At 36.6% G+C, this 21,738-nt stretch overlaps 1 protein-coding gene across 2 annotated transcripts; it reads right to left on the bottom strand.

Annotated features, from left to right (window-relative positions):
* Positions 1-380: 380 nt before the first annotated feature.
* On the bottom strand, positions 381-20,874 carry lrit3b (leucine-rich repeat, immunoglobulin-like and transmembrane domains 3b). Of its 2 annotated transcripts, XM_088921727.1 has the most exons (5): positions 20,759-20,874; positions 18,538-19,001; positions 11,093-11,398; positions 8,273-8,335; positions 381-1,453 (listed from the first exon to the last, which is right to left on the bottom strand). In XM_088921727.1, exons 1-5 carry the CDS (start codon positions 20,872-20,874, stop codon positions 381-383), a joined length of 2,022 nt encoding a protein of 673 aa, XP_088777853.1. The 2 variants fall into 2 exon arrangements, with proteins under 2 accessions (XP_088777853.1, XP_088777862.1); XM_088921736.1 differs by lacking the exon at positions 8,273-8,335.
* Between the last annotated feature and the right edge of the window lie 864 nt (positions 20,875-21,738).

Genomic DNA, 21,738 nt, shown 5'->3' with positions numbered 1-21,738 from the left:
TTTCTGTTCAGACTCAATTTAACACTTATTTTAAATATGTTTAATCATACATTTGTTTATATATTAATGTAAATTACCCTGGCCTGTTCCTTTAAAAGAAATCCATTGAGCAAACTTAAACATCTTGTTCTGTTTTGATGTACAAGAGATTTTTTAATAAATATTTAAGGCTGTGTCATGAAGAAACCCAAGATAACCTACACAGAATAATTTTGTTTATCTTATACCAAAAGCAAATAAGCAAAAGCAAATGGATCATAGATGATGGTCATAAAAGACATTGTTGCCAAGATTTTTAAGATTGTTTGCATCCATACCTTCAGTCTTTTTTCGACATTTTTCCTTATATGTTTCTCATCCATTTGCATCAGTGACAGAACCTAGCACAGGTATTCTGATCTGGAACTATCACTTTTGAAAGTCATTTGGGAATCAATGCTTGACCTAGAGCAAAGGAGCATTCTTTCAGATTCTGCTGTGTGCCTGCGTGTCCACAGGTCTGTGCTTGGACCCATGGTTCTCTGTTTTAGAGACAAGGTCTCAAACTTCACATACATTTCCTTGGAAGGGTCTTCACCCCCAGGAGGAGGCCCTTTTTTACAGTAGAGCTTCAAAACCTTGTAGAGCAGCAGGATTATAAGAGGTAATGCCACAGCACACGCAATGCTGCTCACAATTATAAGCAACTGATCCTGACCATCCACATTGACAGTCTCCAATGTGGAAAATGTGACACATTGGTCCTTCTGCGGTGGATTCCCCTTAGGTATAAAGCAAGCCATGTATTTTGTATTAGGTCTCAATCCATCCAGGATGATTTGACTTTTCCCCAGTTCGGTACTAACTGATTGTTTCTCCTTTTCTCCGAATGGTGAATAAATCACTTTCACAGGAAGATCTCTTTGGGCCTCATCTGCCTTCCAAGTCAGTATTGCGCTCTCTGTGCTTTGATCTACAACTTGTACATTTTTGACTGCAAGTTTCCGGAGAGCACTGGATGTTGTGTTCACTGGATTACTTCCCGTTCTTTGTTTTTTCTCCTCCTGCTGTGGCGTTCTATTATTATTATTCACCAGCTGGCCCTTCCCAGTCACTTCCCCTCCCTGGAGTAACTTCTGCTGACTGTTTGGTTGTAACTTCTTTCTTGGTGTAGTGCTCTGCATTGTGGGAGCAGGGGTTGTAGAAAACGGGGTTGTCAAAGCAATGGTCGTGACCATAACAGGTTCTGTCTGGGTCTGGTTGGTGGGACTTTGCTCATCGCTTGGTTTCTTTGGGAATTTCAATGGAGACACCGTTGTTGTGACCACTCCTACCACTGTCAGAGTGATGGACGCCTCTGCCATCCCAGCTAGGTTTTTAGCTTTGCAGCGGTATTCACCCGCATCTCTGTATAAAATTCCATTTAAGCTTATAATGGACCACCGGATCCCCTCCCCTGGGGACTCCTGGACAACTGTGGGAGACAAAAATAGAAGCTTATGAATAATCATTTTCTATTCTGGTTTACTTTTAAGTTTTGGATTTTCTGCACCTAGACATACAGTATACTGTAAAAACATTTTCAGCATCTACAAGTCTACAGTGCTCCATGTTAAGCAGTTAAAATGTAATATTATACAATCCAAATTTTAAACAGTCCAAGTAGGTAGCTACGTCAGCATGCGTAGGCTGCAAAGGAACAAATAAAGGTTTATTCCATGCTGAAAACAGAAGACACCTGAAGAATGCTCCACAGCCGAAATGTTGGGTTTCTTTTCTTCTCTTTGCAGCATGGAATAAACCTTTACTTGTTTGTTTAAACAGTCAGCTCATTTAAACTAAACTTTAAAATTTCAACACTTACATCAGCATCCTGAAAGATTATGTGTCCCACTATGAGATTATAATAAAGTTGAGAAAAAGCTGCTCCAATCTTGAATATAGCACTCAATGTTTTCATAGTTTTGTAGCAAGAGTATACTGTATATCCATCTCAACAAATGATAAGATAATCAGAGATTTTTGGATCAATCAGCTGTCTAATCATTTAATATAATAATTAGTATAATAAACAGCAATCTGATGATATCTTTATTTTTGTATTTCAAATTAATTTCGATAAAAAAAATTGATTTGAACACAAGTTTACAGGCTTATATTGAAACTTGATCCATAAGGTTTTATGAGAAAAGTTAATATTGAATTTTATATTACAATATTTTATTTATAGAGAATCTAAATGTTTTCCAGGCCTCAATTTGCATTCTTCTGTCAATTCCTCTGTCCATTTCCAATAACCACTTAGTTGAATACAGATTTGAGCATCCCAGAGAAACACAGCAGACAGTGGATGCAAGGCAGAATACACCATGGATGGGATACCAGTCCATCAAAAGACATACAGGGAACAATTAAGTTACACCAATTAAGCAGCCCCTTTTTTACAGTACAGGATCAAAGCCTTAAAGCCCTTTCTGTCTCTTTCTGGACAATAAAAACATACTGAAAAAATGCTTTATTCCCTGAAAAACGTTGTCAAGCACACCTGCAAGAGCTAGTTCATAAGCTTATACAGTTGTCTAATTTACTTTGATTTACTGTTTTTACTTAATATACTTAATATCTTGAATTACTGTAAGAGTTTTGTATAGGTTTTTGTAAGGGTTATTGGTTAAAATTCAACTATACACAAATTTGGCTTACTGTACATGCTTCTCAAAATCCCTAACCACATCTAAGTTATGAGTTGACTGCACTTTTCGGAATGATTGAGCATTTGTTTTCTCACTTGGAGGCTGTGCGTTACAATGTGTAAATAAAGGTCAATTCAATTCTGATTTAACGTGTCTCGATTTCAGGCGGGTGGGTGGTGCTGAAGCGCTGAGGTGGGTCTAGTAGCGGATCCTGAGGCGTTGGGTGGGACAACGCTGGGCAAGAGGTAGCTGAGACAGGGAACTGCGCAGGCAGCTGCACTGTGAACACAAGCGGTGAGCAGCTGTAGCCAGCTCAGGACCTAGGGAAGCACAGTAATGTGTGCAGACAGACAGCCTGCTATGGCGGGATAGGAAACCTGGAGGAAAACATAGTCCGAGATCATGGTCGAGCAGGCAAGGGAGTAAGAATGTGGATCACAAGCTAAAGCAAAGGGGGAATTTTTTTAGATTTTTTTAAGAGTCTGTGTCCAGTGAAGTGAGGGTCAAAACCAGGAAGACACAGAGGAGAATTTAAGTCGAAATCATAGGGAAACAAACTTCGTCCAAGCCAAGTAAGCAGGGAAGCATATCAAGCTCAGGAGAGATCCAGGAGCAAGTCACAAGCAAAGCAGAAGTCTGTATTCCAATGAAGCTGGGGACACGAAATAATCCTCAAGGAGCTCAGAGACAAAACTCTATGACAGAGCCCAAGCTCTGTGAGATTCAAAGTTTCGTTTTCTGAACCACTTGAAATGGGAGTGGTCATGAATCATTTCCAGGTGGTCTTTCCAGGTGGTCTGGATCTCCTGTCAATTTGTTTCTGTGGCAGCTGGCGCTGGAAGATAGGTTGTATGGTGATGTACACGTAATCAGTTGTCATGTCAATGCTAGCTCGCCCCATTGACCAGCATAACAATTAGGCCACAAAACGTGTTACTATAGATAGGATGTTTAGACGTTCTTTAGGCACTGTATCTGATCATGTACTATGACATCCGGTCATTTTTGACACTTTTGCTTTGCTTCCTCATTCTGGCAGTTTTTGGTTGCAAAGTGCTTAGCTATGTCAAAGACAGTATAACTACACACAATGCATTTGTTCTTTTTAATAGGCACTTAATACCTTATCATATTATACAAGGATATTTAGGAATTAATTAAACAATCTTATCAGATAGGAAACTATCTAAAGTTGTAAAACCAAAATGTTCAAAAGGCAAGATGGTTTCAAAAACCATTCTTGGCTTACCTCTGTAAAATTTAACTTGTTATTCCCAAAAAATGTTTGTGGGTCACATATGTTTTATACCAAGACAACACAGCCTACATGTTATGATAAAGGTGCAAATGAATGTACATTTAATGAAGATTTTGGTTATTTCCAATTCTAAGACATCACGTTTTTGTCAATTTGCATCAGGTATAAAGAGAACTTCAGTTTTGATACTGCTTTCATATTCTTTACACATTAAGTTCCTGGACATACTTACAGACATTGTTGTCAGAAATAACCAGTTTGCAAAGGGTCATTTATATAAAGATACCTAGGATAACCATTTACAATATGTTTCTTCATTTAGCGATTGTGATACTCTGTGAACTCCTTATTTGCTTGTGGTATAGTTTTTGGCAAGCTTAATGAGTGGATCTAAGAATTCTAGTTTAAATACTTAGAAATAGAACAGTGGATAAAAAAGCGAATACAATCCCCTTGTTGCAAAAGGAGAAACAAAAGATGCTACCACACTCAACAGCAATACAGTAAAATTGGATGGTCAGATTTACTTTACAGTAAGATTTAAGCATGTGTAGCGATTTTTTAGTCTTATTTTTAACTTTAATGTTGTGTTTGCACAGCTATATACCAAGGCAACCAACTCCTATCTAAATGACTTTACAGAACTAAACTTACTTAATCCTCAACAAAATCCTTTTCATATAATGAAACTCTTTAAAGAAAAATAAGGTATCAAGATGCTTAATGAAAAGGAAGATTTGTCCAGCAATAACAATAGTTTGAATACAGTTATATTTGCAAATCTTTCTCACTAAAGTTTTTGCAGATTTTTCTTTTTGATGAAGAATTCGGAGACCACTTTCTTCTGTGAGGAATATGACAGAGCAGCAACTTGGAAAGCATTCTCAGGATCTTTATACAAGGGGAAGGCAATGATAGTCCTTGATTGCTGCATTTGTTCCTTGTTTTCACTCTATCTGAGATCTGAATGATTCTGTTAAATTGATTAAATGAGTAAGACAACAGATCGGCTGCCTACAGGTATGAGACCAGGTATGAAATCTAGGTAACAAAATTAATTCATAGACGATATATTAAGCACAATTAAGCACAAAATCGTGAACTTTGTGAAAGTACTCTGTGGTTGCCATGTTGTATCAAACAGCTAGTCTCGCAATGGGCCTTCCTGCTCACTAGTACAGTACCTGTATGCAGGTCTCCAAACAATGTTTATATATTTTTTGGCTTTCTCAGCACATGTATGTACTGTATTTTAAATGATGTCTCACTGTCAAGTATGTGGCTGTGCAGATCATCGTGTTGACACACTAATTGAGCAGCAGAAAGCTAAACTATTTACAAATAAGTATAGGTAAGTAGTATTCGTCAGCAAAATGTCATGAACAAGGACTGAGATCTGTGTCAGGTCTTGTAGTAGACCCTATGCGATGCGGTAAGAGCTGGAGGAAACAGGAAGCGTGGTAAAAGGAAACACACAGGGGTTTAATATTGCACAAAATAATAGTGACAGTCCATGAGACAGTGAACAGGGAAGACAAAGAATGGCATCCAAATCCAAACAGGTCCAAAGGCATGTCAGGGCACAGTTCGGGAGTCCAGCAGCAAGTAATCCATCCTGAGACACGACAAGGTTAAAAGCCCCGGGAAGGGGGAAAACACGAACAGTCAAAACATGGAGGTCCAAGGGTGATGGGGCAAGATCCTCCAGACGCCGGGTTCAGGAAGCGGGAGGTGTTGGGGATGAGGCCTATACCGTCAGAAGACGGACATACAGTAGGGTACCCTGGTGCTAGACGGGCCTCGTGACATCTTTACTCTAATGATGAGCCCTGAGGACTGGAGGAGCTAGCCTTTAAATAATAAACCTAAGAGGGTACACCTGGGGAGCTTAACAATCACAAGGACGATAATGGGAGCAGTGGAGCACCCTCTAGGGGGGGATGTCAGGCGTGACACAAAACCTTCTCGATGTCGATATGTTGAATTCAATTCAATTCCGCTAATGAAAATAGGCACTCTAGATAAAGTATCTAAAAAAATGTCTCCTTGCACGTGTCGGTTTCATACCATTATATTTAAATTAATACAGTATCAAAATTCACTCGGTCTAAAGCATATGCTCTATTGCTACAGAAATAGATTGGTTTTCAAATATTGTCAGTTTGAGATTGGACAAGTGTATTGAAAGTTTCTGTAAATTCTGGAGTTTACAAAATTATGAAGCCTGACAGTTCATAATCTAAAATAAAATATATTTTCATTTTAGATATGGAACCAAAATTTCTGCTCAAACCAAGTACCACTCCCATCATTTTTGCCCATTCCGTCCTTCGGATGAGACGTAAAGCCGAGGTCCTGACTCTCTGTGGTCATTAAAAATCCCAGGACGTTTCTCGAAAAGAGTAGGGGTGTAACCCCAGCGTCCTGGCCAAATTTGCCATTGTCCCTTACCAATTATGGCCTTCTAATAATCCCCATCTATGAATTGGCTTCATTACTCTGCTCTCCTCCCCACTGATAGCTGATGTGTGGTGAGCTTTCTGGCGCACTATGGCTGCCGTCACATCATCCAGGTGGATGCTGCACATTCGTGGTGGTGGAGGGGAGTCCCCATTACCTGTTAAGCACTTTGAGGGGAGTGTCCAGAAAAGCGCTATATAAGTGTAAGCAATTATTATTATAAAAAAACAACTAATGAAAAGAGAATGCAGTGAGAGGGTGATATCAGTGCTTGATAGAAAAATAGAAAAATATCAATCTTAATGATTTAAGTGATCCTTTTCTAATTATATTTAAGATCTACTGCAAGTTAAGATGTGCCTTAAATATGGTTTTATGACTAAAGAGATGTACTGTATTCACAAGCCTGCTTTTTTACAATGTAACGGGGCTGGTTCAACCCACTGGACGTTTTTTTGCCTGAATTGCAGACAATGATGGCAGTATGGCACTGCGTCTATTTTGTGATGCAAATTATAGGTTTTACATAATAATGTGTACTTTGTAATTTCATTGTGATTTGGTGTGCACTCAATTATCACCCCAAAATGTACCAATACCATTGCAGTTCCCCTTTAACCACATTGAAAACCAACTTTAAAAGAGCAGGAACCTTGCACCCAAGGGTTAGTGCTGCATACCTCTGTCCTACTTGACCTTTTTCTGGGTTTCAAGCAAAAGAGTAGTACTGTACACACTGGCCAGCTTTCAATACATACCAATCAAATTTACTGTGATATTCTTTTTTTTTGGCAAGCCTATTTCAATATCCACTAAAGGCAATATATTGGTAATCAAAGCTATTCTCAGAAAATCTGAAAAAATAAATGATTTGTCTACTGACGTGATATATACTGTAAGTAGAATCCTATACAAATTAAACTGGATAATCTTGCAAGAATACAAAATACAGTACTCTACATTAGGGTTAGTTTTCACTCCTGTTTTCACTTGCTTCACTCAATTAAGAACTAATAAAGTTCAATGCAGTGATTAAACAATCAAATCAGCCATTTTCCACAGATATTAATCAGATGTTAATTGAAAAACGCTTGGCACTGAAGGACTGGAGTTGCCTGACTTTGTGCTGTATCTTAATGTCAATCACCCTATGATGTATAGCATCAGTAAAACAAGGAAGAAGAACTGGAATGCAGACTATTGTACTCAGAAGACCCTTGCCACCCCTTAAATGAAAACACTTTTTAAGCAATACCAATCTACTGTATATAGTCTAAACCTTGTGCTAAGATAGCTGATTGATAGTATTACATTTTTTGTAACTTCTTACATTTAAAAGTCTTAAATTTACAAAATATTAAGTAAACCATTGTAGTATTATTGACAATAGACTTATCTGTTGCTACTAATGTTAGTGCAGGCTTTGCCAGTTCTGATGTTTACACACCCCGTATCTGCTGGCTTTCATTTTGGCTAAGCTGTCATGGACTCAACTTTAAACCTTAATTAGGACTTTTGAGTCTGTACCTGCCTCTCAAAAGTTGAAGATTGCTCCAGAGAAAGTTGGAGATAGTAACATTCCTTCTGAACCTTTTTAATTCCATGTTACACAGAAACTGTACTGTTTTTAAAAAAAACAGCCTCTACATCTCAGCTGAATACTAACAAAGACTTGTCCAATACCAATGGCATCTGCTGTGACAACAATTTCCTACATGAATGTAAATAAATTATAGGAGATAAGTAGCCTGTTTGATGCTGCAGTACATTTACTGCGCCCTCAAAATTATTTGCCATATTGTTAAATCTGGTCAGTACAGTATATTACCCACTTGCTTACTCTTTCTAAGAGCTAATTATAAACATTAAAAGATTTACTTACAGTTGTTTAATGTTCTTGGAAGTTTCTCAGACTTTGAGGACCTATCTACTTGTCGGCAGCATGCTAAGGATTAAACAAATTTTGTCACAATTATTCAAGCAGGGCACTCAATGACTCCAAAAACATAGGAGGTACAAGAATAATACAGTAGTCCTAAGAAAGTTAAATTTAAGTCTAAGTCAAATATCTTCATTTTTATATTTAAAGTATTATGACAAAAAATATAATACATTGGAAAACTTTGCAATACATAAAATAATAACATAAATAACATAAAATAATGCTATTAAGACTTGACATTTAAAACTTGTCATATGATACAGTGTCTTCAAAATGTTTTCATCTCCTGGAATAATTGCAAATATTGTCATTATGACCACTGTCACTACAACACTCTCAGCTGAGAGACCTTTTATAGACAAGTGTATTACTTCTGAAATCAAGTCAGCCATTTGCACTGACCACAGGAAGATTCCAATCAAGTTTTAGACTGATCTCTCAAGAAATCTAGATGCACCTGGACTCAATGACGTATCATAGCAAAGGGGGTGAATAATATCAAATCAAGACATGTCTATGTTTTCTTATAAATTACATGTAAAAATTCCAGAACTTCTAAGCCATTCTGACATTTAAGAATAATTTGTGTAGATCAGTGACCACAAAACCATGTCTGTTTCATAAAAATATATAATGATCAAGCAAATTCAATGCACTCACTAAAACCCATTATATTACTCTGAGCTGTTCAATTTATGAGAAAAAAGAAAGCATAGAAATGCCACTATACTGTGTGATATTAAGAAAGGAAAAATATTTTCTGAAAAAGGATTCAGGATTTTGTATGCACTGTATGTTCAAGCTGAAGTGTACTATATGTCAGGAAACTTGAGAATTTCCAACCTAATCCTTTTGTGCACCACCTGTCACCCAGATGTTTCACAAAAATTTCATGTGTGACTACAGTTTGGTGTAAGTTACACTGGCTCACAAAATTATGGTACCACTCTGACAGCCAGAGATATTAGTGATAAGTAATTTAACTGTAAACCCAGATTAAGAAATACTGTATATAAACATAGTTTAGAACATTTCCATGACGTCTTGGCAAATTTCCACATTTTAGTTTTGAGCATTGCTCAGTTAAGACTGGACTGGATGAGCACACAAAGTTGAATGTTGGAAGGCATTTATTTTTTAAGTCAGGTACTGTACCTGTAGAAAGTAAGTGTTGAGTTCCTAATGTGTGTACTATTACAGTATCTTCTCCACAGGCATTTGTGTCTACAAAGCAGCTGCCAAATTACATGGTGTTTGTGGATGTTAATGTACACATTCATCCTAATCATCTCACAGGTGCTCATCTGGGTCAGAACCAGACCAGCATATGAATTGACTGCAGATTGAAGCAAGTCTTGAATGACTCACACTCCAGGAAATAAAGGTCGCCTTGTTGAAGAATTAAGAAAATGTCTTAATTTCTAAAACTTTTCAAAAATGCTTTTGTAGCAGACTTATTGCAGTGAGAGGTACTACACAAGAAACTTACATCCCAGTTTATTTTGCTTTTCATACAGTTAAAGTGTTGGTCATCTCACAGACAAAGATAGGGTATTGTCTCACAATAATTAGGTTTTCATGCATGTTTGAGAAATTTGTTATTTTTTCCTTTTAGGTCCTCTTTGAAGTGTATAGCTGGTGAACAATTCATATCAAAATTGCTGTTTCTACAAATATACAGGCTTGGATAACTTCAGTGTCAATCCTGACATCTCTGTGCATCCCAAAAAAATAAGTTAGGTAAATTGTAGACAGTGGAATTTTATTAAACCTACTTGTGATGGATTTTTCCTTGTTAACTTTCCTCTCCATAATTTAAGTGAGTGAATCTTTATATTTTAGAATAGAATTGCATGATACACTACTGTAAATCTGTTACAATTTCTGTATTTTAAGTTGCTTTTAAACATTGCTTTTTACTGCATTTACTGCAAGTTAAAAAGTGATTAATTTAGTTTTCCTTACAAAGAAACTTGTATCTATGTGTGCTATATAAGCAGCATTGGGGTTTTGAAGTTCATACAATTATGCAACACCACATTGCTTCTACTGTTCAATAATTCAGTAATTGCTCTGCTCATTTTTAAAGCATGTGCTGTGCTCTGTGAGCAAATTATATCCAGGCTGGATACTGTATTTCCATCTCTTAGCAAACAAAAAAATTCTGGTAGATGTTGTAATGTTTATGTCCTCCTCTGTAAATACAGTAAATCTAGCAAATTTATCTGATATCTGATATTAATATATTTTATGACACAAAATATTTAATTTTAGTTTGAACATTTTAAGTTGTGTAACGTTTTATAGTTAGGAAAGAAATCATTCCAAAGTTATTTTTTTTATAATATTGCTGCTGTTTAAATAAATGTTATCTGTTTTAAAGCCAGGCTTTTACATTTAAAAGTGACAGATAGCAGCCTATTTTAAATGCAACCTGACTTCCTAATAGGAAATTCACTGTCTATAAAGAACCACGTCAAGATGAAAAATAAATGAAAGGAACAACAGACATGTTTCTCAAACACTTGCAGCAGCTCATCATACTGTATATTCCAATTTTTCAGAATCTTGCAACTTTGTTTTAGATACAGCATTATTAACCATATCGAAAGACAAGAAATACATTAAAGATAACATTCCTCTCTGATTACTTTAGACTCAGGGTGTCTGTAGTGAAATTTGTGCAAGGGTTGATACTCCCACTCCTAAGGAACACATAACAAAAAACTTTATTATAATATTCACCCTCCTTCAAATTACCTGTATTGTTAAGTGGTGAGTCATCAGATCTGGTCCATGTTAAAACTGGCGTGGGATAACCTGTGGCATCACAGCGCAGAAGAACATTACTCCCTAGGGGTGAGGTAATCTTGGTAGCTGAGGTCATCACAGAAGGCTTGAGGCACTGTTCCAGCTCAGCTCTCTGGAACAGAACTCCAGACAGGTTCTCAGGCCCACTACAGATGAGAAGTGGATCAAGAAGCACGACAGATGTTTCGAATGTCTTGGAGAGCTCAATCACTTTGGAGATTCTGCAGTCACAGAACCATGGATTGTCTTGCAAACCTGGAGGACAAAACACACATTGTTATTTTCAAAAGATTTTGAGCCCCAGAGTAAAACTCTTTCCTTTGTGCTCCGTACAAGGTCATTTGGTCATTGTGTAGAGTCATTGTGTAGAGTAGTGGTTCTCAGTTCTCAGTTCTACAACTGTGTCTACTCATTTGTGTTCCACCCCAGGTCTTATTCACTGGCTAATTCATTTCTGTTTGATGCCTTTTCAAGTTAACACTCAACAAGTTGAATAAGCTTTGGAATAGGAATTAACTCTGTTCTAATTAGTGAGTTTCCAGACTGCCATTGATTTGCTAACTGAATTATAACCAGTTGGAATTAAACAGAGGTACTTGGGACTTATCTGGTACAGTATTATCAACTATACCTGTTCATCATTAATTGATTTATCACTTATTAAGAGCTATTTAGTCAGAATTGGAAATAATGCATGTTAACAAGAGGATTTTGAAACCAAGGACTGAGGGCAGAAAAACAGTTAGACCAGCAGAAACAGTGGTCCCTGTTGATGTGGGGAACCACTGGTGTAGTGAAAGCAATTGAATCATATGCTTCAACCACTTTCTTAGGCTGAACTTTAACCACCTGAGCTGTACAGTGCAAGAAGATTATACAGTTGTAAAAGTATAGTTACTTTTACCAGTCACCGCCCTTCCCTGTGAATAGCAGGAACCGCAGCTGTAAGGCTGATGGGAGATTTCCCCTCAGCTGGCTGGGTCCCTGTTGAGTGACACCGGAGGCCTGGGTTTGAGTCCCCAGCGGTGGGGTCTGACCTTAGGTGACAGTGGTGAGGGCACATACCCCACATGAACCCGAGAGCACTACATTGGTGTAAGGAGCAGGATGGGATAGCCCTTTGCTAAAGGATGGCAAATTAAGATGGGGAGAGTGTAACGCATACGGCCGCCATTGCAGGTTGTCCAACCTGGCTTACCAGCGTTATTAAAATACCTATTTATGAGACACAATGTTTCAGATGTCAATAACTTTGTGAACAAATGACACAATTTTAAAGAAAATCCAAAATAAGAAACAATAATGTGTCTGCCTAAAACAGACATTGCATGATTTTAAAACCAATAAAATGGTTATAATATATATATGGGTGTGGTGTGTTAACACAAACTCTGATTTAGTAAGAGCAAGATGACTTTCTTCTCAATTAAATAAAGCTGCAGTGCAGACAGATTTTAAATTCTTCAATCAAAATTAGCTGTTTGACAAAATCTGCTACTTTGCAAGCAATAACTTTTGTCTCTCGTGCAAACTCAACAAAGGTTTATTTTTTATAATTCTGAAATTTGAATGATATTCCTCAGGGACTCATTATAATATTGTAGTGAATACGGTTCGTGCAGGAAAATCAAAATACTGCCCCTCCCCACAGCCGGGTCCCGCCTCCTGCTGTTCCAAACCCGTATGGTTTGAAAGTATGTGTGAAATATCTTTTCTTACTCGTTATTAATCCAATCTATTTTTACTCATCCGGCTATGTAAAAAATATAGTCAAAAGGATCGCTGTAAAGGTTAAATTCCAAGCTAAAAAGACCAGACTCAACGCGTCTTCTCTAACTCTTCAGTTTACAGCTCGTCCATGGTCATTCATTATTAATATTGTAACGAACGGCTGGCATACAGATGGTACAAGCCAGTTGCAGCGTGGTGACAGTACAGCCAGCTACTCCCCTGCGCATAACAGGGATGTTGGCTGCTTGGGTTGTTGAAGGTCTTGTGTAGCTCAGCCTGCAAAACCTCTGTTGAGCAATGCAGGAGACCTGTGTTCACACACCATGTGGTGAAGGATGAACCAGGAGCAGTGAGAGCACAAGCCCAAGAACCTGAATTAATTCCAATATTATTAATAATATATTCTTGCATTTAAATTGGAATGTTTTTACAAATATAAGAAGAGGCCATTCACAACGTGTAAATATAACCCTTTTCCCTACTTTAACTTAAAGAATTCCGTAATGAAAACCTAAATCACGAACCATCACTTATAATAATTCATCCAGATACACACACTCACACCATAGACAACAACAAGCTATAATAGTGGACTATTTTTATATATTCGGCTATGAAAGAAACAAAGTAATTCTCTGATTGGGCTTTGAACCGTCTGGGTGCAGTGCAGTACATGACAGTCCATTGCCTATTACCCTGTACAGTAAGTACAATAATAATTTTTATGCTTTATACCTTGCTCATTTTGAATGGCTGGATCTGTATATACCTACTGTAACTGCATATTAAGCGGATTTAAGCATGCACAGTAAAGAGATTAAATGAAGCAATCATTTCACTAACAACCAATGCACCACAAGTGCCACCTGTTGGTCATTTTGGCCAGCCAATCAAATACTGTGGTATTCCGTGCAATTCTGCAGATAATTTGAGCAGTTTTACCGCGCATTTTGAATGACTGCATCTATAACTTCATGATTATAATATTCCTAACCACACCCTGAGGTGGTTTAGAGGGAACTGTACTTTTAATTAAGTGATTTTTTTTAGTTATCAACTGTACAGATGCTTTGTACTGTATACATCTAAGAAAGGATTAGGTTATTTTTTAATGATTTTTTTAATTGCTAAGTCAAGTTAGAGCAAAAACCAGAAGGCACTAGATATGGTAAGGCTTTCATTCCTTACTAGAGAAGAAAGTATGGTCATACATTTTTGGTTTTAGACTACTTTCGGTTCTATTTTAGACTAAATTAATTTGCTGAGTTGCATTCCATTACTAAATATATCCACTACTATATATGAAATAGGTGTGAATACTATTTATGGGTGATTGTATACTGTACGTACACTAACAAAAATGTTGCTGGTTGTAAGTTTACTGTATCATTTGAATCATTTTTTAACCACTTTACTGTATATTTATGTGGAGGACACCTTCAGATTCCTCTTCAGACAATCTCTAAATTGATCGTTTTCTTGATAAACCACACAACTACCTCTGGAGTTTTTTTTTAAATGCACTTTTTATTTTAAACTGTTAATTAAAATTGTTAATTAAAATCACAGGTACTGTCTTCAACTAAAGGACAGAGACATTTCTCATTGTACATGAAGACTGAATTAAAATATTAATTCCAGTCATGTAGGAGAGAAAAGTCTATATCTGTTGATTTGCTGAAGCAGATGTTCCTTGCCAGGAAACAGGTGGCAAGCTTTACTTTTACGATCTCGATCTTACTTTTGATAAAGCTCCACTATAATTGGATTGAGGCCGCTTTGAAAGCAAAATGTGAACAGTAAGCCTAGTATTAATGCAGTCCAATCTAAGATAATGAGTTTTCATATTAGAGAGGGAATCTCAATTTGGAGGAATCTGTGTAGTTAAATATGCAATTATATGATCTGCCACAGAGGGGTACTGATTGCCACTGCCACTGATTGATCCCTTGCTTGTATATACATCAGTACTGATTTCTCCATCTTGTTGTGCTCTATACATGACATCTCTATGTCAGTACCAATGATTGTATTATGACAGATCTAAAACCTTGAGATAGAGAACCTGTAAAAATATCTGGTTAACAGTATTTGTATTTAAATTGTCAGTTGATGATATATTTTCAAAGGTAAGGACTCAATACCTTTTACACCAAACATGACACAGATTGTAGAAACTCAACCAAGGAGATACAGTAGGACTGCAGCATGAAAGCATAACACCATCTCTTGCACAAGCAGGTACTCAGCATTGGAGCAGCACAGCTCCATCTTGTGGTAAGTCAGGTCAATAAACTTGACCATGCACAATGCAAATAGACATAACTTACAAAGGACACTTACAGTCTGTGGGTTCTTTACAAATAACTGTTGTTAGTCTTGCTATTCTTGCTAATGGTGTGTAGTGGACACACACTACACACTACTTCAATAAAGAGTCAAGCTACAGCTGTGGTTACCAAGTGTTACAAATGCAATATACATAGTGTATATAAGGAGGATGGTGAATGGAAGTGTTGATGGTTACTGAAGCACTTTGAACCTCGACCTCATCTCCCAGCAACAACAACTCAATTTTGCACTGCTATGGTACAAAAGAAGCATTTACAGGCCTTCCCAATTTACAGCAGGGTTCCTGCATGGCGAAAAGACCATAAACAAGACATAAAATACAAACTTGCAGTTAAAACCTCCACAATCAAAGAAATAAATAATAATTTCAGAAATTATATTGACCCATAAATAATGGGGCATTCCTAACTCTGTTAAAATTGTAGAACTTCACCAGTATTTTTCCCAAGTGATTACTAACATTTTAGTGCATGTTGTGAGAAGCTGTATCTTGAGTTGTGGTGCATGTATAGGTTTCATATAGCAGTGAGATGCAGGTTACTCAAACAGTAATAATGTCAAGGCTATAAGATTTGAATTTGAACTATTGTTGTATTATTGTTAAAGACTTACTATGGGCAACACTGAATACATAACATATTCAATACAATACATAAAAAAACATAAATTGTCCCAGAGGGATAGTAGTTTCATGTAACTCAAGCACTGAATGAATAGGACAGAATCGCTGATGATACAGGCTAGGAGAATCACTGTTTATTCAATTACTTATAACCATGGTACAGGTCAAGGTCTGCAGCTTGAATTACTGTCCTTTCAGTGACTGGTGGGCTCTTGCACTATATCGACAAGATATATACTGTAGGAGACAGTATATGTGTGAGTTTTTAAAATCAAGGAAAATACTGTTAATGATTATTTGGTGCTGATGTGCTAGCTTTTTCTGAAATTACTTTCTTGTTGTACACACTAGACAGATCCAAGAGATTTTTTTAATTTACGTACCTAAAATCTTTGTGTACTGTATGTGAAGTGACGCAGCCCCCCCACTAAATCACTGTTTTGTTTAGATTTGTGATCACAGCTCACCTGGGTGATCCAGTTCTTTATTATTATCTTCTCTTCAGATTCAGAAAAAAAGGATCTTCAGTTATGTGTGATGTGTGACAGGAATGTCAATTGAGTAACCATTACCAAAGTTATTTGGCAAATACATCCATGCACTGAAGCAGAAATGACTAACCAGCTTATTCTGATGTCTAGCGCAGGAAAGTCATTTTGACTTCCAGTTCTAATCTAGTCACCAGTTGTTACTGAAACCTGTTGAGTGGTGCATCCAATCCCTCATACTGTAAATAAACAGGATAAATATTTTGAGCAGCACTGTGATGCAGTAATTAGTGCACTGGGGCACTGAGTTCAGTTCCTGGAGTTTGTATGTTCTCCCTGTGTTCAAATGGTTTTCCTCTGAGTGCTCCAGTTTCCTCCCACAGTCCAAAGAAAAGCTGTCCCTGGGTCACTCCTCACTCTGCATGGGGGACCCAGCCTCCTCATTTTAGGGCCAGGAGGTTGGCCCTATAACTAAAACTCTCCATTAACATTTTAAATGGACTTAGTATAACTGTTGTGTGCTGTTATTCCACGTGAACAATATTTTGCAGATTTTCACTAGCTCCCTTTAAGGTACCGTGGTCTCTAGGAAACTATTTATTTTTCTTTGATCTTTCCTATAGATCCAATACCAGCTCATTCCACAAGTATTACCATTTAGTTTTGCTTTTTTTGATTAAACTACACACATAATGTAATTCTGATCCACTCTTATTAGGATGTTGTCATGTCCTACTTATGTCTCGGTTGCTGGAAGTAGTGTAGGAAGGCCAGAAGGTGACACTATGCCATTCAAAAAATAAATTTCAAACTAAATATGCAAACAGAGAGCATCATGTTGTTCAGGGTGCTTTGATTTAGATGCCATTTTAATACCAGTATTTGGTTCTGTAAATTTCTGGCTTACCAAAACCTTTCTGTTTATAGGTTGCTGAGACTTTAACAACAGCAAACTCTACTGGAAGGTAACACCTCAAACTGTAGCTTTTCATTATGGACGCTAATAGTACTAAGTCTTGTTTTTATATATTTTTTGTTTTATATATGATATTTATTTTATTTTATATGGTACCATGAGACACAATTATCTCAAAGGTCTGAAGTCTGATAATTAATGAAATTGGGAAAATCAGAAAGTGTGTTAATGAATTGGATTTGCAGGGAATGTGTGATTGGTTTGCTTCCAGACCAGATCCTAACCTTTTCCCAGAAGGACGAACATGCTTAAACAACATCTTTTAGAATAACATCAGTAAACTGATATTGTAATGACCATTAATGAACCCCTGAGAAAGGAAAGGAGATAGGACCAGATTTTGAGCTCCACTGGACATCTACTGTATGATGGGGGTTCAAGCTGTGTGTGAACTGTCTTAAGTCTTTCTAATTACTGCTCCTGATTTCATACTACTGTTAGCACACCTGCGACCCCTTACAGACACTTTGACAAAGTGTGAAGAGTGACCTGGGACATACTGGTTAGAAGTTTTGGGTGGATGTCTGGGAAGGAGCCTGTTCTCTTTTTTGTGCTGTGTTCTGTTGCATGGAAGAGCCAAGAGCTGAGCTTAACCTTGTACTAATCTAGAACAATGCAATTTAAAAGCAATGATTCTGTCTGCTCTTTCTTGTGAACACAAGCTAGCTATCGTAAGACCTACAGAATATCAGATATTTAAATAGATCATGCTATTCCTTAAAAGTGCTAACCATTTTTATAGTGTTTGCTGTACTTAGCCCTGACTTACATTAATAATTTTCGAAACACTTCAAAACTTGACATATAAAACTATACTGTATGGACATATATTGTGTACCATCTAGCTTTTGGAGGGAGTGCAAGGAAACATTCAATTCCTGTGATTTATTAAAAAAGTATTACTGTAATGAAGATCTTTTTTATATTTTCATCAGAACTAAGATGTTTTTGACTTGTGATCCAGAAGGACCACAATTCAATTAATCTTTTCCCTAACAATACCACATAGGGACCCTAATTCTAGCCAAAAATGACTGCTTAAAAAAATATTTAACTCTATATACTGTACAGTCTATCATATGCTTAATATTTTATTATTATTATAATGCAAAAATGAGCTAAATGATATTAATTTTACCACATGATATACTGTATGGTATAACATAACCACAAGTTAAATCTAGTGAAATAGTGTCTTTTTTTTAAATCTTAACTTCTCACATACCTAGTATCACTCGTTGAGGTGTGCTGGCACTTTTGGCACCAGAAAAGGGAGGCCAGATGTCTATTAAATCCGATGGCAACGTGGTCAGTTTATTGCTGGAAATGTCTAAATAAGTTATGTTCCAAAGGTACTGGGCTGCATCAGCTGGAATAGTGGACAGCCTGTTGTTGTGCAAATCCAGAGTTCGGAGATTCGGCATTTCTTGCAGGGACTCCCAGGGAAAAGTGGAAATCTGATTTCCATCCAGCCGGAGTTCATGGAGGAGTTTTAGGTTGTAAAAGCTACTTGAATCTATAGTTGAGATGGAATTGTAAGTCACCCACAAATATTTCAAGTCCACGAGGTAGTAGAATGCTTCAGTAGGAATCCTACGGATCACTGTTTTTTCAATGCGGAGTTTAACAGTGTCCACTGGAACATTGGCAGGGATGTCGGACATATCTGGGTCATTACACAACACAGATCTGTTAAGGAAAACAGAAGAATGTTTTATTTCTCTAGAATGTAACATTACCAGAAGGATTTGTCCCAGAGAAAATGTTACCCCTTACTCAAGTTATTCTAAACTTTCAAAGGGGCAAAATCATAGAGAAATTCTTGTTTTTGTAGAATCAAGAGAGTTTTTTAAATGCACAAAAAGCAGAACAGTCTGTACTTGAAGACCAAGCTTTGAAAGACAGTGTTACCCTTTGATGGAATTACTTAACAGAAGTTAGGGAGGGATGGAGAGAGGCTAGCCAATCTCACGCAGCTGTTTTAAATTACAGCACAATCATTTACGACATATATATATAACTCTTGCACACTCTTCTTACATTTTTTCAAATTCCTCCAGCCTCCACCCCATCTCCAGCTTTGCAGCCCTTGGTAAACTCCTTTCTCTGAATGGAGGAGTCGAGCCTCCTTGTCTTATGGACAGAAGGCTACCTCTTAACCAAGCAGGTTAATCCAAAACTTATAAAACATTTGATTCTTGAATGTCATTATACGGCATGAAGTAAAATATAAATTATGAGGGAGAAAGTTATTTACAGTAAGTGCAGTAAGTACATGTTGAAGCAATTCATTTAAAAATAATTTTAGATTTTTCAACCACACATTTTATGTTCAAACAAATTTTGAGAAAGAAACAAAGATTTAATGAGGATCTTGTTAGGTACATTGACACTTCTAGTTGAGTTTTTCAGATGTTTTTGTGCAATTCTCATCTTCAATACTCATGTTCCCTGATATAAATGCATACTGTAAGTGTTTTCCAGCAATCAAAGCTATCATTCACACCCAGACTCCTCTATTTTCATCATGGACAACAGCCTCATCTTTCAATTTTTTAATTGTATTCTCTGAATTTTTACATACTAATATGAGCCAAATAAAAAAAATCTTTAGGCTCATTGAGTTGAATTAATTGAAGACACGTATGTTGTGTATATGGTGTATTTTGGGAAAAATCTTTCCCACTAATAAAGGGTTTCTGTTGAACAATATCAGTAGTCCTTCATTTAAGTCTTACTGTCTGTTAACTGCAAAACATCTGAAGCAGTCTGGTTCATCTGAAATAAAAACATTGTATAATATATACATATACACACAAAGAAGTACTACTTGAGCTTTTTTAATGTATAAATATTTTTAAAAAGAAACCTTTTTCTACTGAAAGTTCCAATTCAGTATAAAAGATTAGAGTAAAATCAGAAATGCATCCTTATATCTACAGTATTAATCAAAGCAAAGACAGTATAATATGTGTACTACTCCATGATAAGTACAAATCAGTTACAAAATGATTGAGGGCTACATTCAGTGGATTAAAGAGGCAAACGTAATTATTTAAAATATACAAATTAATATCCATTTTTATCTTTGATATCTCTTTCCAATCCTCTCCTCATGTATGCATTTTGAATCTCCTAAAAACCTAAACGTTTTTCTTTCAAAAAGAAAGGTTTAAAAATGCTTTGTTAGGCAAATGCTGCTATTTCGACCTGAAATATAAACTGTTGGTGCTTTTATATCTGCTGTCATAATAAACCTTTTAGAACAACTAAACAAGCTTCCATCAACTAACAGAAAACTAGTCATACCGAAAAGGATAGGTATATCTCAATATTCTATAGTCCAGATTATTGCTGGGTTTATTTCAATCCGACCTACTAAACTAAAGGAAGTTTAGCTACTGTACATATACAGTAGTTTAAAAACATAAAATGAAAAAATATACCTAGTTCCAGTTCCATCGCTTCTGCCGTGGTATATACATGTACACTGAGATGGGCAAAAAGAAAGGACCACATTAAAACAACAAACAAGTACAAGAATGCAAATTAGCTGATACATGATTAAAAAAACAACATAGCTACAGTATGGATATATTTCTAAAAAAAGGACATTCCTCTTGAGACTGCAAACTGTCTGCAATATTCCAGCACTAGGAAGGAACTAGCACAGAAGATTAGTAGAGATTAAGCAAAACAAGCAGGTCATGTAACCTTAGGAATTAGCCCTGTCCCACACAGTAAGCAGCTAGCACATTTGTGTCACTGGAGGTACGCTCACGTGATACAAATTATTAAATGGAACAGGATCCTTTTTAAGCAGGTTTTATCTCAAAAGGGATGGTTCTTCTCCTGTATTTAACAGAAGGCCTCTCTTCTCTTTAAAATTAAAAATACCCAACTGGACACATGTATAGTAGATTAAAAAAAGAATTAACAAAATAAATTCCAGTTCTATTCTAAAAACTACAGGTGGTTTTTAGCTATGGTTACTGATCACTAATGGACACCAGAATTCAGAGATGAAAGCTTCACTCTGAGATAATATCTAAAGACATGTGTCTAAATTGTGGCAAAGGATTATAAATTAAACATATTTTATTACGAAAGCAGTGTTTTATGCCGTGCATCGTATTTTGCTGTACAAGAATACATCAAACAAAATAAAAAATCAGAAAAAATAAACAATAATTACTTAGAAGGTCTATAAAATTAAGTCTTTAGTGGGATTTTAGAAAACGTGACCTTGGGTTCAATTCAAGCCCTGAGGTGTCTCTGTGTGGAGTTTAAATGTTCTTCCTGTGTTTGCATAGGTTTTCGCCAGGTGCTCCAGGTTCCTCCCACAGTCCAAACACATCGCACACAGGTAATAATGTTACAGAAAGTCCCTCAAACATAGTTCGGCAAAGTTATGTAAAGCTTTGCA

This window comes from Atractosteus spatula, chromosome 1 (assembly GCF_055471065.1).
Source record: "Atractosteus spatula isolate fAtrSpa1 chromosome 1, fAtrSpa1.hap1, whole genome shotgun sequence".
NCBI classification, from domain to species: domain Eukaryota; kingdom Metazoa; phylum Chordata; class Actinopteri; order Semionotiformes; family Lepisosteidae; genus Atractosteus; species Atractosteus spatula.
Note: the sequence above shows the minus strand (reverse complement) of the source record. Positions and strands in the feature narration are given on the sequence as shown.